This window comes from Schizosaccharomyces osmophilus, chromosome 3 (assembly GCF_027921745.1).
Source record: "Schizosaccharomyces osmophilus chromosome 3, complete sequence".
NCBI classification, from domain to species: Eukaryota; Fungi; Ascomycota; class Schizosaccharomycetes; order Schizosaccharomycetales; family Schizosaccharomycetaceae; genus Schizosaccharomyces; species Schizosaccharomyces osmophilus.
Genome location: NC_079240.1, coordinates 2,008,445 through 2,024,101, shown reverse-complemented (window position 1 = coordinate 2,024,101; position 15,657 = coordinate 2,008,445). Strand labels below are relative to the sequence as shown.

General features: G+C 37.9%; 5 protein-coding genes across 5 annotated transcripts; 3 read left to right on the top strand and 2 right to left on the bottom strand.

The window, feature by feature from the left end:
* Positions 1-140: 140 nt before the first annotated feature.
* SOMG_04942 (Schizosaccharomyces specific protein) lies at positions 141-920 on the top strand (the record flags this gene model as incomplete). Its single annotated transcript, XM_056183717.1, has 1 exon — positions 141-920. The coding sequence occupies one exon, from the start codon at positions 141-143 to the stop codon at positions 918-920; it is 780 nt and encodes a 259-aa protein (XP_056039245.1).
* A 661-nt stretch (positions 921-1,581) lies between these two features.
* ski3 (Ski complex TPR repeat subunit Ski3) lies at positions 1,582-5,679 on the top strand (the record flags this gene model as incomplete). Its single annotated transcript, XM_056183716.1, has 1 exon — positions 1,582-5,679. The coding sequence occupies one exon, from the start codon at positions 1,582-1,584 to the stop codon at positions 5,677-5,679; it is 4,098 nt and encodes a 1,365-aa protein (XP_056039244.1).
* A 1,784-nt stretch (positions 5,680-7,463) lies between these two features.
* Positions 7,464-9,630, top strand: sly1 (SNARE binding protein Sly1; the record flags this gene model as incomplete). Its single annotated transcript, XM_056183715.1, has 5 exons — positions 7,464-7,515; positions 7,587-7,855; positions 7,953-9,040; positions 9,088-9,196; positions 9,238-9,630. 5 exons carry the CDS (start codon positions 7,464-7,466, stop codon positions 9,628-9,630), a joined length of 1,911 nt encoding a protein of 636 aa, XP_056039243.1.
* Positions 9,631-9,897: 267 nt separating this feature from the next.
* Positions 9,898-12,231, bottom strand: ppn1 (mRNA cleavage and polyadenylation specificity factor complex associated protein; the record flags this gene model as incomplete). Its single annotated transcript, XM_056183714.1, has 3 exons — positions 9,898-11,816; positions 11,869-11,955; positions 12,060-12,231. The coding sequence occupies 3 exons, from the start codon at positions 12,229-12,231 to the stop codon at positions 9,898-9,900; spliced, it is 2,178 nt and encodes a 725-aa protein (XP_056039645.1).
* A 1,033-nt stretch (positions 12,232-13,264) lies between these two features.
* ssp2 (serine/threonine protein kinase AMPK catalytic (alpha) subunit Ssp2) lies at positions 13,265-15,196 on the bottom strand (the record flags this gene model as incomplete). Its single annotated transcript, XM_056183713.1, has 4 exons — positions 13,265-14,268; positions 14,331-14,682; positions 14,789-15,021; positions 15,073-15,196. 4 exons carry the CDS (start codon positions 15,194-15,196, stop codon positions 13,265-13,267), a joined length of 1,713 nt encoding a protein of 570 aa, XP_056038945.1.
* Between the last annotated feature and the right edge of the window lie 461 nt (positions 15,197-15,657).

Sequence of the window (15,657 nt, the reverse complement as noted above, 5' to 3'; positions counted from 1 at the left end):
TGAAAGTACTTCATTTCAATTTGTCAAAAACTTATAATACTATAATATAATAGTGTCTCTATAATTATATGGAAGTCCCTAACATGCGTCACATGAGGTTTGTTTATACTGAACCAAGTTCATTGTGAGAACTTGCAGCCATGGATAAATCCATTTTAGAGAAATTTCAGGGACTTCTTCCTGGTCTACGCAAAGGATTTTTACAATGGACGGTGAATTTTACGAACATTATGTCTGGTTTTCTGTATATTGCATTTGTCGTTTTATGGAGCATTAGTGCCTCTATATTTCGACGGATCCTCTTGCCAGGGATTTATCTTTTTCTAACAATTTCTATGTTCTTTATCAAAGCTAGTACGATGCTCCTATTGATCATTGCCGATCCTGCCATTCTCATGATACAATCTGTATACTGGTACTTTATACGTGCACCAGCTCGCTTTGTTTTTATGGTAGGTGTCACCCTTTATCCATTGTATGTTTTGCTATCGTGGGCCGTTTTCCTTGGTATCGTTGCCGGGTTTCTATTGCATACACTATTTTCCGCTTTGGATTCCTGCTTTACTCCCAGTGTAGATGAAAAATCGAACATACAGGAGCTTCCTGTTGCTTCTCCAATATTTTCTACTTTATTAAATGTGCATAGCCATCCAGAATCTCCACGTGAACTTGCGGATGACACTAAATCAAAAAGCGCAGCCACCAAGTCGCATAAGAAAAGTTCTTCTGTGTCTTTGAACGAAAAGGACGGAAATAAGGACAAGAACTCTTCTCAATCAGTAGAAAAACATAAAAAAGAAGATCCAAAGTTTTCGCCGGTTGAAACAAGGATTGTTGCTGAATTTCCAATCCCTTCACCAGCTAGAAAACGCAAGCATCGTTCGCCAAAATCCGTGCGAAGTAAATCGATAAATGCGTGAAACTCTAGAAAATCGATTGCTTTTTTTTTTGTGATTTACGCAAACTAAATTTTGTTATGATGTGTATGGTATATATTTATGGCATTCATTTTCACGTTTCATGATAAGGATGCTTTTATTTATCGTTTTAATGTTTATTTTTGGCAATATGCCTTGATGTGTCTGCGGTTTATTCCCCTTCTCTTTCCCCAAATTGCTATTCAATGCTGGCAAATCGAAGTCGTTTCTCCTTCTTAAAATATTAGACATAAAAAGGATCCAATGGAATTTTATTCAATTCTTTAATGTAACATCTTGATATACCTAGCTTCATCTAGTTTCCAATAAGTGAAGTAATTGTAAGGATTGCATGAAGGAAAAAATGAATGTCACGTTTTCTATTTTTCTTCCTCCTCAACTTATAGAGAGCTAATAAAAAACACAGAAATACTCTCGTTGCTTTCTTAGTAGCTTGGAATCACTCAGCTAGTACTTGCGTTTCCAACTGACGACAAATCTAAACAATGAGGACATTCTGCTTTTTGGCATTGTAAAAGCTAGCAAAGTTTGTTCTCAGAAATTCTGTAAGACACGCGCTTTCTATAGTCAATGCATGTGGACCTTACAGAGGTTCGTATGTATACCATTCAAACTACCACCATACAACCAGCAAGCCATTGTCATGGCAAAACCTGCGCTAAAAGCTGCTAGAGAGGCTTTGAGCACAAAAGATTATGAAGAAACTATAACTCAGTGTGAAAAAGCTCTCTCTTTTGACTCTGAAAATTATAACGCTTATGTGTTTCTAGGTGTTGCTAACTTTTCTTTAAGTAAGGAACTTGAGGCGAAGAAGGCATATCAAAATGCAATAGAATTAGATGATAAACCTCTGCTTGCTTGGCAGGGTTTGTGGAACCTACAGGAAAAATTCAAAGACATTCATGGGCTTCATCAGTCAACAGAAGTGTTGGCTTATAAGCTCATGGAAGCCAATGAGAGTGAAAAATGTTTAAGTTTTGTGAAAAAGTATTTAGATCTCGTTCGTGAACAAGGATCTAAACCTGATCAAATAAAAGCATTGTCTTTACTGACGCCTAGTCAAGGTCAGTTATATCAATTCCTTGAGGGTCGAATTGAGCCTGTCCAAAGTTTGTATATGCAAATGGCAGACTTGCAAGAGTTTCTTGATCATGACTACTATCAAAGGGAAATTAATAAAAGAAAAAGCAGACTTGGCGCTCGCCTTGATCAAGTAATTCGCGATGTGGAAAAAGAAATCATGGATAATTCTCCTATCGAAAATATCTATATGGAAATCATTAATTGGTCTCAGGATGATGAAATTCGTCGCTTGACGGAAACTAAGTTACTGTACATGTATTTGAAACGACTCTACGCATCTGACAGTCAAGGAAAGCCAATTTGGCAGAACAAAGTTTGGGAACTTGTGCAAGGCATGGTTACATTACATATTCCGGAACCGACCGCGTGGACTATTTATTTGGAATGGCAGGATCATTCAAATATCGATCAATTAAACTCTGGTGAGGTGACAGAGTTCTGTACTCTATTTTCAGAAAACCCTTTATCAAAAGCGTTGGCTGCAATTCAAAAGTCTGATTATTGGATGGAGACGCATCCGCCGGAAGGAAGTGAGTCTGATGATTCCCCATCTAAACAAAATGAGAACTATGATGCAAATCAATCCAAAGACAATCTGCTTTCACAAGATCAAGTGCTGTCCATATTGACACAAGCCTATCAGGAATGCCCTCAATCCTTGCTAATTGCTGAAGTGTATACCCAGTATTGTGTTTACTTGAAAGAGTATACTGATGTAGTCCAGCTTAGCTTATCAGCACTGAACACATTGAAGAAGACAGAATCAGACACAGGCCTTCAGTATCAAGAACTACCATATGTTCTCTCTTTATTCCTTGCTATTGGTTATTCTCATTATGAGGTGCCTAGGTATTTATTGCAGGCTGGAGAACTTTATAAAAAGGTGATAGCTCACGTACCGGATAACTATAGTGCTCTTATTGGTTTAGCCGGTGTGCAAATGGAAAATGAGCAGTACGGGGATGCCGCTCAAACGTTAAAGAGTGTGCTTAGGGAAAATCCTGAAGATCCTTGTTTATCTCAGCTTTCGTGGTGTTACTATATGTTGGGAGATCTCGATAAAGCCATGGAGCAGGTTCAATTTTGCTTACGGATTTTGCAAGGAAAATCAAAAAATAAGCCGGCTTTGGCAGAAGCTTACTATCGTTTTGGTATTTATATGACGAAGAGCAAAATTGAAAATTACGAAGAGGAATCTTTTTCAGCCTTTGTTTCCTCTTTGCGCTGCGAGCCAAACTTTGCTTCCACTTACACCGAATTAGGACATTACTATAAAAATGTACATGATACTTCTCGTGCTATGAAATGTTACCAGAAGGCTTTTGAATTAGAAGCGTCACAGACAGATGCTGCTGAAGAATTAGCTAAAATGTTTGCTGAAGCCGAAGAATGGGAGCTGGTGGAGGTAATTTCCAAACGTGTGTTAAGTACTAGTCAAAACGACTTAAAGCGCAAAAGAAAGTTCAATTGGCATCATAAATCTTTGGGTGTCTTTCAATTACATTCCAAAAATTTTCAAACCGCTATTGTCCATTTTCAAGCAGCCTTACGTATTTTCCCCAAAGATACGCATTGTTGGAGTGGTCTAGGGGAAGCTTATGCTCGGTCCGGTCGTTACATATCTGCTTCTAAAGCATTCAACAGAGCCAGTGTATTAGATCCAAATGATTGGTACACGAAATACTTTATTGGTTCTATTCAAAAAGATATGGGAGAGTTCGAGAATGCAATGGAAACGCTGTCATCAGTATTACAGTACCGTCCGTCCGAGTTATGTATACTGATGTGTTTAGCGGAAAGTAGCCTACGACTTTCAAAGTACTATATTCATCACGGTTATTACCAAAGATCTGCATTGACTTCACAAAAGACAATTGATATCTGCTGCACGATTTTGAATATGGATAATAATATATATTCATGTTGGAAAATGCTCGGGGATGCGTGCATGATATTTTCGAAATTAGGAAAGTATCATGCTGACTTCCCTGCGAACAGTGTTTCTGATTTGTTAGTATCCACGGAATCAATGAACCTTGCAAACAATGGTCGACAGATTAACAACATGATCTATTTTCCAGATTTAGAGAACAAGGATCCTAATTATATGATTGCCTGTGGATGTACCTGCTTTACTATTTTATTGTCCCTTTCAGCCGATGATAGATTTTTGTTACCAGCATCGTGGTACAATACAGGTGTTTCATATTTTACTTTGTTTAATTGCGGTAAAAACAAGCTATATTTGGAAGTCGCTATTGATTGTCTTAAGCAAGCTATTAAACTAGAGCCAAAAAATAATAACTTCTGGTGTATGCTTGGTGTCTTATTGTCCAACAGTTCTGCTATTCGAGCTGCGCAACACTGCTTTGTTCAAGCCTTGCAAATAAACGAAAGAGATGCTGATGTTTGGGTAAATTATGGAGCTCTTTGTTTACAAATTTTGGATATTGAATGCGCAGATACTGCATTCACGCGCGCTATTTCCATAGACCCTGATAATTCGCGTGCATGGCTGGGATATGCGTATTGTTCAATCTCTGTAGGAGACCATGGAAAGAATGTTCAAGCTCTACAGCATGCTTTTGAAATCTCAGGCGGAAATATACGAGATGTTAATTACTGGTTTGCAAGCACTATGCTTGCTTTGGCAAACTTGGAGCAAGAAAAAGACGTTCTTAAGTTATGGAATGCTGTGTATGCCATCAAACGCTATCTTTCTGAAATCCCTAACGACGCCTATGCCAAATTCATAAGAAGTAGCCTTTTGGAACATTTGGAAGAACCGAATGACAGTGCTCAAACTGCGCATGAGCTTTGCCAATTGCTGGAGAAAGAGTATGATGCTACCGAGTCTGCTAGTGCACTTGAAAAATACGTTGATGCCAAGGGACAGTTGGCAAGATTATGTTTACGACTGAACAAGTTTGAGGAGTCTTCCGAGAATGCTTCTGTTGCTTTGGACTTGATCAATGAAGAAGACACTGGTGCTAAGCAAATCTCTTTGGGCTTGAATCTTACGTGTGGATTGGCGGCGTACTTCCTAAGTAATTTGGAACAGGCTCTACAACATTTTGAGAAATCTCTCGAGTTGGGAGAATATCACCCGGATGTTGTAATACTTGTCGCAAAGGTACTGTGGGCGTTGGGAAGTGAAACCGGTAAGCAGGCAGCAAGAGAGCAGCTACTTTCAGTGACTGAACAACATCCTGAACATATCGACTCCCTTGTGTGCCTGGGTGCCATTGGTGTTGCTGACAAGGACACTGCTATGATGGCGGCAATCCAAGAGGCCCTTTTAAATATAAACAAGGACAAGGTCACAAACCCAGAAACACTAGCTGTGATAGAGAAGTTACTAACGATTCTAACAACGGCATATGACCCGAAAGAATTACAAGCTTTACTTCTGCAGCAACTATTTATACATCCCAATGCAGCCGCCACTTGGTCTTCACTCATACAGCAAAGATACACTTCGCCCTCAGTAGCTACAGCTTTTGCTCGCACTCTATATACACATCCTTCTGAACCTGCTGATTTAGCAGAAGCATATCGACATCAGAAAACGGTGAGTCAAGCCCAGGTGTCCGTTCATTTAGTTCCATGGGAGGCAGAAAACTGGAATTCGTTGGAACAAACAATTCAGTCTTCATGAGAAGACTATTCGTTGCGTCGATTCTCTTTCTCCACTAACCACAGTGAAGAAAGACATGAATATAAAGGCAAGCACACGGGTTGTCTGCCAGATGGTTTTTTTCCTCAATTTCAAAAAAAAAAAAAAAAAAAAAAGTTGCTCATGACTGTAGTTGTATGTATACTGTAGTTTATGGTTTTATGAAGTTTAATGAATAAAAATAAAAAGATTGGTGTTTAATGAGAACAAGGATGAAACAAACCCTTGAAGAGAATATTCAACTTGTACTGATCCAATATGGTTTGTTATGGTCGGTCTGCCTTCAGCGAACTGGTCGTCTCCATAAAACAATCTCTCCTTCTACGCGTAGCATATATATGGACGGGTTCTTCTTGAAGAAAATCCACAGACCAAGGATAGCTTCGCGTAAAATCGATGACTGACCTTTTTTAATATATGAAATGACATAGCCGAATCCTTTAACAGCACACAAAACCAGAAAAGAAAAAGTTCATTTGCAAAAAATTTTATGTTTGATTATCGCGATCAAAAAAAGAAAACGAGACAGGTTTTAAGACTTTAAGTATACAAAGAATGTTTTAAAGAACAGATAAAAATGCTTTTTTTTGCCATAAAATATATGTTTATTACTCTTTAAGGAAGAACATTCCAATTCCTTTTTTTTTTTTTTTCATCAAATAAAAAGGAGGCCTGAGTGAAAAGGCATACTGCTAGGTCTATTTATACTTCCAGAAACCCCTCATTGTTTATAATCTGGATGACGCATAATTCTCAAGTGCATATATTGTTTGGACAAATGGTAAAACGCGAGGATTCCGAAATGACATAGTAACACTATATGCATTTGAAATGGGTAGTGACAATGTCCCTTCCACCCACAGTTTGTTCAGACACTATAAACACCAGATGTTGCCTCCTTGAAAGGAGGAAAAATTCATCATTGTCTCAAAGGCTCATCCATGTTCGACACTGGTTTGTATCAGAATGGGAAAACCTATGGAGTCCTGGAAAATCTGTAATGTAAAGTATCTCATCAAACAAAAGTCTCGGTTTTGTTGAAATCTATGGTGTCAAACGCCGTACGAAGCTCAATTGCATTTCAAATTGATCCATCAATCATTCATTCTCAACATTCTTCATAGAAAACCCTTAAATAACCACGCGTAAGAATGCAATGCTGAAAACTAAAATCACTTCCTAAAACTGTTACCTGATTGCATTATTTACTGTCACTTGGACACGGTTCCTATTTGAAGCCAGACAAAAGAACCCAAGGGTAATAAGCAGTTATGAGTTTACAACTGACTGAAACATCGTACTCTTGTACTCGTGCCCGTGAATTTGTCCAAGGTAGAACAGAAGGGAAAGTTTTCTCAGTGAAAGGATGATCCTTCCTTGTAGTTGAACATTCAATTTACGATGTTTTCTTTTCTAACTGTAAAGAACCTTAACCGTTTATGCTCCATCTTATAGTTTAAAATGGATCGAAAGTACTTTTCGCTTTCCGTCACTTCGAATGGTAAAAACGGGGAATACTGATTCAGCGTTAACAAGTTTGAAAGTCTTGAATAAAGACTAAAGCCAGCTGAAAAGAAATCATTTTTCATGAATGCCATAGACTTCTACTCTACTCTCTTTTTCTTTTGTTTACTTCTTTCCATCATGGTACTTCCTTTTGTCTCCTTATTTGAAACTCACCACCAGGGATTTGGTTCAACAGCAAAGGAGAACCTTGTCCACCACATTACTAAAGCTGTATTTATGCTGAAAAACAGATCGATAAGATGTCGCTAGCAATCTCAAACGAAACCTCGACTTTGAGAGAAACTCATATTCGTACGTCAAAAATCATTCTTGCCTCAAAACGTTAATCAATTGCACGGACTCTTATTAACCTGGAAATTTAGGCTCTTTAGAAAAGCTATTGAATTTAAATCAAAATGTTGATGAATTAGAAAAGGATCCTAATTATAAATCGGAGTTTCCGATCTGGAAAGTTTTGATTTTTGATAAGTCTGGTTCAGACACTATATCTTCTGTAATGCGCATTACTGAGTTGAGAAAACACGGTGTCACCGTCCACATGAATATCACTTCTTCTCGTCAACCTATAGCAGATGTTCCTGCGATTTATTTTGTTCAACCTACTGAGGAAAATGTTGAGTATATCATTGATGTAAGTTCTCTTACCATTGTCCTTTTGAGCGACTAAAACGTCTTGTTTTCAATTCTATATCCAAAACCTAAATGATACCTCTTGCTAACAAATCTAGGATCTCTCGAAAGGTTTGTACGAATCTGCTTACGTCTGTTTCTCTTCCAGCATTCCACGCAGCCTTTTAGAAAAATTCGCAGAACTCGCTTCAAAAACAAATACAAGCCACATGATTAATCAAGTTTACGATCAGTACCTAAACTATGTAGTTTTAGAGTCTGACTTTTTCTCACTCCAGCTCCCAGGAGTCTTCCACACTATCCACAGTCCTTCTTCCGATGATGCGCTGATTGAAAATACCATTCAAAGTACAGTGAACCGTCTTTTTTCAGTTATTGTTACCCTCGGGACAATCCCCATTATTCGTTGCCCTCAAGGGTCTGCTGCTGAGTTGGTAGCTAGAAAGTTAAACCAGCGTCTAAAAGACCATTTGATGAACACAAAAGATGTTTTTGGTACTTTAAATCCTAAAATCCGTCCTTTACTCATCCTTTTGGATAGAACAGTTGACCTCGTTCCCATGATCAATCATTCTTGGACCTACCAAGCTTTGATCCATGACACTCTAAACATGCACCTTAACAGAGTAATTTTGGAATCTGTCGATGAGGGAAAAGTCTCTAAACAATCCTATGACTTAAATGGGAGCGATTATTTTTGGGAAGCAAACGCCAATAAGCCATTTCCAGAGGTGGCTGAGAATATCGACGAAGAATTAACCCGTTACAAGAATGATGCAAATGAAATTACAAGGCGTTCTGGTGCTTCTTCTTTAGAGGAATTTAATGCCGATGCTTTCACCGATTCAACATACTTGAAAGCCGCGGTTAGCCTTCTCCCAGAGCTTACGGCTCGTAAACAGCTATTGGATATGCATATGAGTATTGCAACAACAATTTTGAAAGCCATTAAAGAGCGTCACCTCGATGATTTTTTCCAAATGGAAGACAACGTTACAGGACTTAATAAAAGTGCAATTCTTTCTTGCTTAGAAGATAAAGACAAAGGCACACCTGACGACAAGCTTCGATTTTTCATTATTTGGTATTTGAGTGTTGACACTGTCCCGGGTGCCGACTTGCAAGCATATGAAGAAGCATTGGTTAATAATGGTTGTAGTTTGGAGGCTCTTAATTTTGTTAAAAGGTAATATTTCACAAATGGCTTGCTTTATCTTATACTAATCATGACAGGGTCCGTGAAATTACTAAAATGACCATGCTGGCTTCTTCCACGACGCGCCCAATGGCTAATCAGCCAGGTGATAATATTTTCGGTGGTTTCTCAAGCCTTTCTAGTAAAGTATGTGAATTGGATTTATTAAGAAAAATTCTAACTAATAGTTTACCGATCGATTTAAGGAGGCTGGGATTGGCGGTCTAGAGAACATAATATCTGGTGTTAAGAATTTAATCCCCTTTAGAAAAGACGGGACGATTACTTCCATCGTTCAAAGCTTAATGGATCCTGGATCTTCTTCCGTGTCCAAGCAGACAGAGTCGTATCTTGTATTTGATCCCAAAGCTTCTCACGCTTCAAGTGATCCCAGAGGCATGAACAAACGCCAAATTTTTAACGAAGCTATCGTCTGCGTCTTGGGTGGTGGTAATTACTTGGAATACGGAAATTTGATGGATTGGGCAAAAGAGCAAAATCCACCTAAGCATATAACCTACGGCAGTACCGACGTTCAGTCACCTAGTCAGTTTATGAACGAGATGGCATCTCTATCATGAGTTTAATAATAGCATATGATAACCCTTTGGAAAGGAAAATAATAAAGTCTACGAACTAAAGTTTTAACTTTTGTATACTCGCTAGTTCCTGTACATATGTAATTGATTAACGGATGCTCCTGATGAGCTAAATATTATATTACAAAAAAATTCAGAAAATGAACACTTCAATCAGCCAAATAGTCCGTTAAATATAAAAAATATTATAACAGCGAACCATTTAAATAAACCAACCATCCTACATTAGATAAAAGCTGAAGTTCATAATTAAACATTTGAAGAGGCACTTGCATTATTGGGTATCATGAGGGACGGATTTTGAAGATGTTGGGAAGAGGCAGATGACGACAGATTGGACAGTATAGAACTTAAATGAGTATTCGAATTGTTCTCAGATACTTGTTCATCGGCGCCGGCACTTGTTCGATCACTATTCTTTTCATGAAGGGAATGTTCAACTTCCTTGGGAAGCGGTATTGACACGGGAGGTGCGGTGGCATCAAAAACTTTTATGGGCTCGGTAACATTTGACAGAACAGACGTAATTGAAGACGAATTTGCATTGAGCTGACCTTCTCTTTCTTCCTCGTCTTTAGATTCCAAAGTTGACTTAGCGTTAGGATCACCACCACGCTTATAACCCCGTGGATGTAATTCTTCTTTTGAAATCGCAAATTGAATAGGCTTTGGCTTGTACCAAATTATCTCGTCTTCGACATCGTCTTCCACTTGATTGCCAAAAGCAACACGAGCTTCCTGTCTATCTAGATCTCTTGCGCTACCGTAAATATGAGGGGTTTTTACAGCTGACTCTTCTTCATTTGCATGCTCAATAATCTTGACTTGAACAAGCTCATCATCAGATTTCCATGCAACGGATTTCTTCCGGCGCTTCGTCTTTAAAGAGTTCTCTTCACTGGATGGTTCAGATTTCTCAGATCCTTCTTCGGATTTCGCGGAACGCTTTCTGAAACTAGGCAACTCATCACGCGTATTCGACTGGGTTGATGATTGAGACTTTTGTAAATCGGCATCTTTCCCTTTCAGCCCAGCTACTATAGAGGAAAGGGGCGTTGAAGTAGAAGTCTGCTTAGCACCTACTATGGAGGGTTTTGCAGCAGTAGTAATAGAGGGCCCGGTTTTCGATGGATTAGACAAGTTTTTGAAAAAGGAAGTACCAGGAACACTCGTGACCTTCTTTGTAGAAGGATTCTTGATATTTGTAGATGCCACATTCGTTGCCTTCGTAGTAGTTTCGGGTTTAGTGGGTTCTTTCTCAGCATCTTTCGTTTGATCCTTGCCTAATTCAACTGCAATAGATTTTTCGGCAAGATCTGAGAGTCTTTCAGCATGTTGTCGAATAACGGAATTTGCTGATTTCTTTTTTACAATCAGAATTGGTTTACCGAACTTAACATCTGCAAGCCTTTCTGCAGATATGGGTAATTTACATAACAAAAGCAAAATTGAATGAATAACTTTATCTGATTTAGAGCGAATAGCAGAAACAAACCAATTACGTAGTTTCGGAAGAAATAACTTGCGACCACCATCTACTAGTTCTGAGAAGATTGTTGCTTCACTATTGTTTTTCAAAATCTCAAGAAAGAGTAATTTCTGATCATCCTGAGTTACGGTACTCATCATGTTCACCAGAATAGCAACACATTCTTTGGGTGCCTGGCTAGTGTTTAATGGATCAAGGCATTCATTTAGTGTTTGTCGTAAAGATCCTAAAGAAGTTTCCGTCGGCTTTTGATTTGCTTTTGATTTTAACTTTTCAATGACTAATTTCTCAGGTGAAGACGACCTTACGAGTGGACTTGGGCTAATGTTGCCCGAGGAAGTATCGATGCCTCCGTAGAAAGAAGTAGGAGCAGAAGTACTGTTCATGGAAGTATCTTTAAAGTCAACAGGTCCACTTGGCTGTCTTAATACGGGATTTTGAAAAGAAGATGACGCACTGGGGTGAAAAGTAATATCGGGCTGGAAAGAAGATAAAGGCGAAGGGTCCAATTGTCCTGTAGATATGTTTGAAGTAATTGGAGGCAATTGAGGAATTTGCCAACTATTATCCGTATCAGAGTAAGGAAATTGGGTAGGAAAAGGTAATGCATTGGTAGGAGGTGATGCTAAAGATGGAAAGTGTGGCTGATTGGGATAAGGTGCCTCGAGAGGAAAATAATCTAAGGAATACGATGTTAGTACAATCCGAATATGAATGCTTTCAAAACTTACTTGACGGGTATTGATCTTCAAAAGAAGCAGGCATCTCAAACGTATGTGGTGGTGGCTGGGAATGCTGAAAAACATGAGACTCTAATCCTAGGAGATCGTTAATACCCATATCTGCCAAATATTAAAGACAAAAAGCTGCTTCTTTCAATTTTATCTCACTTTTTGTCCTAAAAAATTGGGTCAATACATACCAGGAAATGCGTTCATCAGCTTTTCGTCTAAATTTTTTTCTAAATCATTACCTCCTGTGTTCAAAGTTACCGGAAACTGAGAGGCTCCAGAAGAGTTGCTAGGTTGGCTTCCAAATGAGGTGTCAAAAGGAGCTTCACTAACACCCTTTTGAGTATGATTAAAATTATTCATAAACGGAATTAAACAGTCCTCTTTGATTAACAGTTTTCACCAGTTTACTTTGAGTCTTTCTAAATTGTTCGTATGTCGCGTTAAGGATTGAATAGGCCTTGCTACTTAATGAATGTCTCCACCAGCAAACACTTGTTACCTTCTGAGCGTCTGTATTTTTACTAAGTTTTCGGTTAACATGGACGGTAGAATGATGAGTATTGTACGCTGGAAAGGAACAATTTTAGACCGTTAAATAAAACTAAATATTAGCATTCGTAAGCTGGAAGGGAATAAGTATGAAAGTTGGTATTGCTACGCAATAATACTGTACATATAGAATAACCCAAAGAAAAAAATTGATTGTTGTAAGTACATAACTGGTCAATACTAAATTTTTGAGCATCTAGAAGTCATTATTCATTTTATCTGAGAAACTTTCAAAGACTTTCTTTCTCAGGTATGAGTATGTTAAGAATCATAATAGCCAAAGCTTGCTCCATCATTTTCAATCAGTAAAGCTTCTTAAAAGTTTCAAGATTCATATAAACAGCATGTAAATATTCGAATAGCTATCCGTTTAACCCATCCTCTTTTGCTTTGATTGTCTTTACAATACTTACTTTCAAAACTATGCATAAAAATGAGAAGTATTTAATGACATTATATATAACATAAGAAAGTGACACTAATACTTATGCGTATTTTCTTAAAAGTTTTTAAATAAAAGGATTACATGGTAAAGACTAACCGGATATGTTCTTAAAAGGTGCAATACTAGGATAGTCAATGTGCTTAGACAAAGTAAGCATCTTAAATGCTTTAAAATTCTGAATTTTATAATAAACATTATAGGATTTATTACAGAGCAAACACCACCCAAATGCGAGTTTCAAAATGTTATAATCTGCATAAACATGCATGGCACATAGTTTATCCACCATAGAAACTTGTCCGAAATGTGAATTCATAACATAATTCAATAGAGTTCGTAAAAAAAAGAGAAAAAGAAAAGAAGGTGATTGAATAAAAATATACAGGAACTTTCAAGTTATTAAGCAGAAAACAATTTGCAAACGAGGGTAGCACATAAATCCAAAAAGGGAAACGAGGATTTTAAATCATCTATTTCGTGATCTGGAACAGCTGCTCCATGATCGCCGGGTCGTGAAAAATCTTTATATCCATTTGACTTAACGTCTAACATATAACAATCTAGCATTACCTCATAAAGTTGTAACTCAACATATGCATAGACTTTTCTTCCTTCTTTCCTGCAGTGAGGAATTTCCCAGATACTCTTGATCGTATACATGTCTGATTTGTACTTACCATTGTGCTGTACCGGGACTGTAAATTGAGCACCGGCACGTTGCAGAGCACGATATACAGCAAGCAAAATCTCGGGAGCATCTCCACGGCAGCGGACGCCAAAATGCCAACGATTTCTTTTGCTCTTTTTCTTTCCTGTTTGTGACAAAGTAGCTTCACTATTGGCATCGGACAAAGTTTTCATTACCAGCTGTTTATTTTCACCTGGAACAAGAATACGGATGTTGCTGTCTAAAGTCTGTTCCTGATGGGCAGGAGGCTCTGATTGCGACCACCTGGATCCTTCAATCATGGGATCAAGATATTCTGGCTCTTTTGAACTATTCAAATCATCAGCATATTCGGTAAAAGCAGGTGGAGAAACAGAAAGAAAAGAATCCACTTTCTTTGATTTTGAAAAGTGACTTTTTTCTTGAATAATTTGATTTTCGTGTAATAATTCATATGCCTCTTTCAGCTCATTGTTACTCTCAGAACGTAGGGATTCATAGATGTAATCTTCAGGATATCCCATAGCATCGCCCAGCTTACTAACAATTGAAGGATCAGCATAAGAATCCTGAAAACCTTCCATAGGACGCAAATAGTCAGGTAAATTGATATTAAACCATGGATCTTGTCGAATTTCTTGAATGGTAATACGCTGCATGGGATCTGCAACGATCATTCGTCGAATAAGAGATTGAGCGCCTGGTGACAAGAAGTCTGGCATCACGTAAATACAATCTAAAAAAAGCAAGATATTAGAAACAAAGCGAATCGAGATGAAAATAAATAACGGTACATACTATTTACTTTTTTGAACAAATTAGGAATGAACTCGTCATCAAAAGGAAGGCGACCCACGAGCATGACATACAAAACAATACCGCAACTCCACACATCAACTTCAGGGCCAGCGTAGAGTTTTCCATTGATTACTTCGGGTGCGGCATAATTGGGACTCCCGCAGGAAGTTTTCAAAAAGTTTCCATCAGTCATAATATTCGATAAGCCAAAATCAGCTATTTTCACATTCAATTTGTCATCCAAAAGCAAGTTTTCAGGCTTTAAATCCCGATGAACAATTTTGTGTCGATGGCAATATTCAATAGCACATATGATCTGTTGAAAAAATCGTCGGCCTTCATCCTCTGTCATCTATTTTATGTTAGTTGAATTCGGAAAATTGAACAGAAGTTAGATAGAGAAAGGCACTTTTCAGTTGAAGTCGGTATTCGTTCTCCTCTTTCAAGGAACAACATACCCTTTTCTTTTCGACAATGTAATCAAATAATTCACCTCCAGCATATTCAATGACCATTACTATATCTGTGGGCGTGGTAATAACATCATATAACTTTATGATATGAGGATGTCGAAGAAGCTTCAAATAAGATATTTCACGTTCTACACGCATATACATATCACTTTTCTTCAATAACTGACGAGAAATAAACTTTAAAGCCACTTTTTGATGCGTCTTATAATGCGTAGCAACTATGTGGAAACTGGTTAATCATACAGAACTCCTTCCTCATGTGAACTTACGCTTCACTTTTCCAAACGATCCTTCTCCTAACGTCTCCTTCATTACATAAGGGCCAATATGCCGTTTCGAAATGGCTTCAGGAGGCAGAATCCTGGCACCATTTCGCATCGTTGAGTTCTCCATCTAGTACAAAGCAGATGTTTTGTAATCTGCTATAAACCCTTCAGTAACAAATAAAACTTTTATCCTTTGGGTACTCTATTTCTGTGGAAATTCCGGTTTGATTATAACAGACTTGGTGGTAAAGGTTAGGACGCCAGAGAAGCGTAACCTGAAGAGTCAGTCAGGTTGAATGGATAACGAAGGTTATATTTCGTTATAATACAAAACACCTAATTTATACGAACTTTATTCTATATGTAATGTTGAAAAGAAAAACATAAATAATATAAATTCATCGCAGGTTGAATAGGAAACAAACGTAATATGAAAGAGAGCGTAAAGGACAACAAAGAAAGACCCATAACTGCTAAGAACATAGATTCAAACAAGTCGACGCAAAGAATGAACCCAAAATAATAAAGAAAACTTATTTATTTTATTATCCAACCCACAAAGTAGTATTCATCAGCAAACATTCCAAT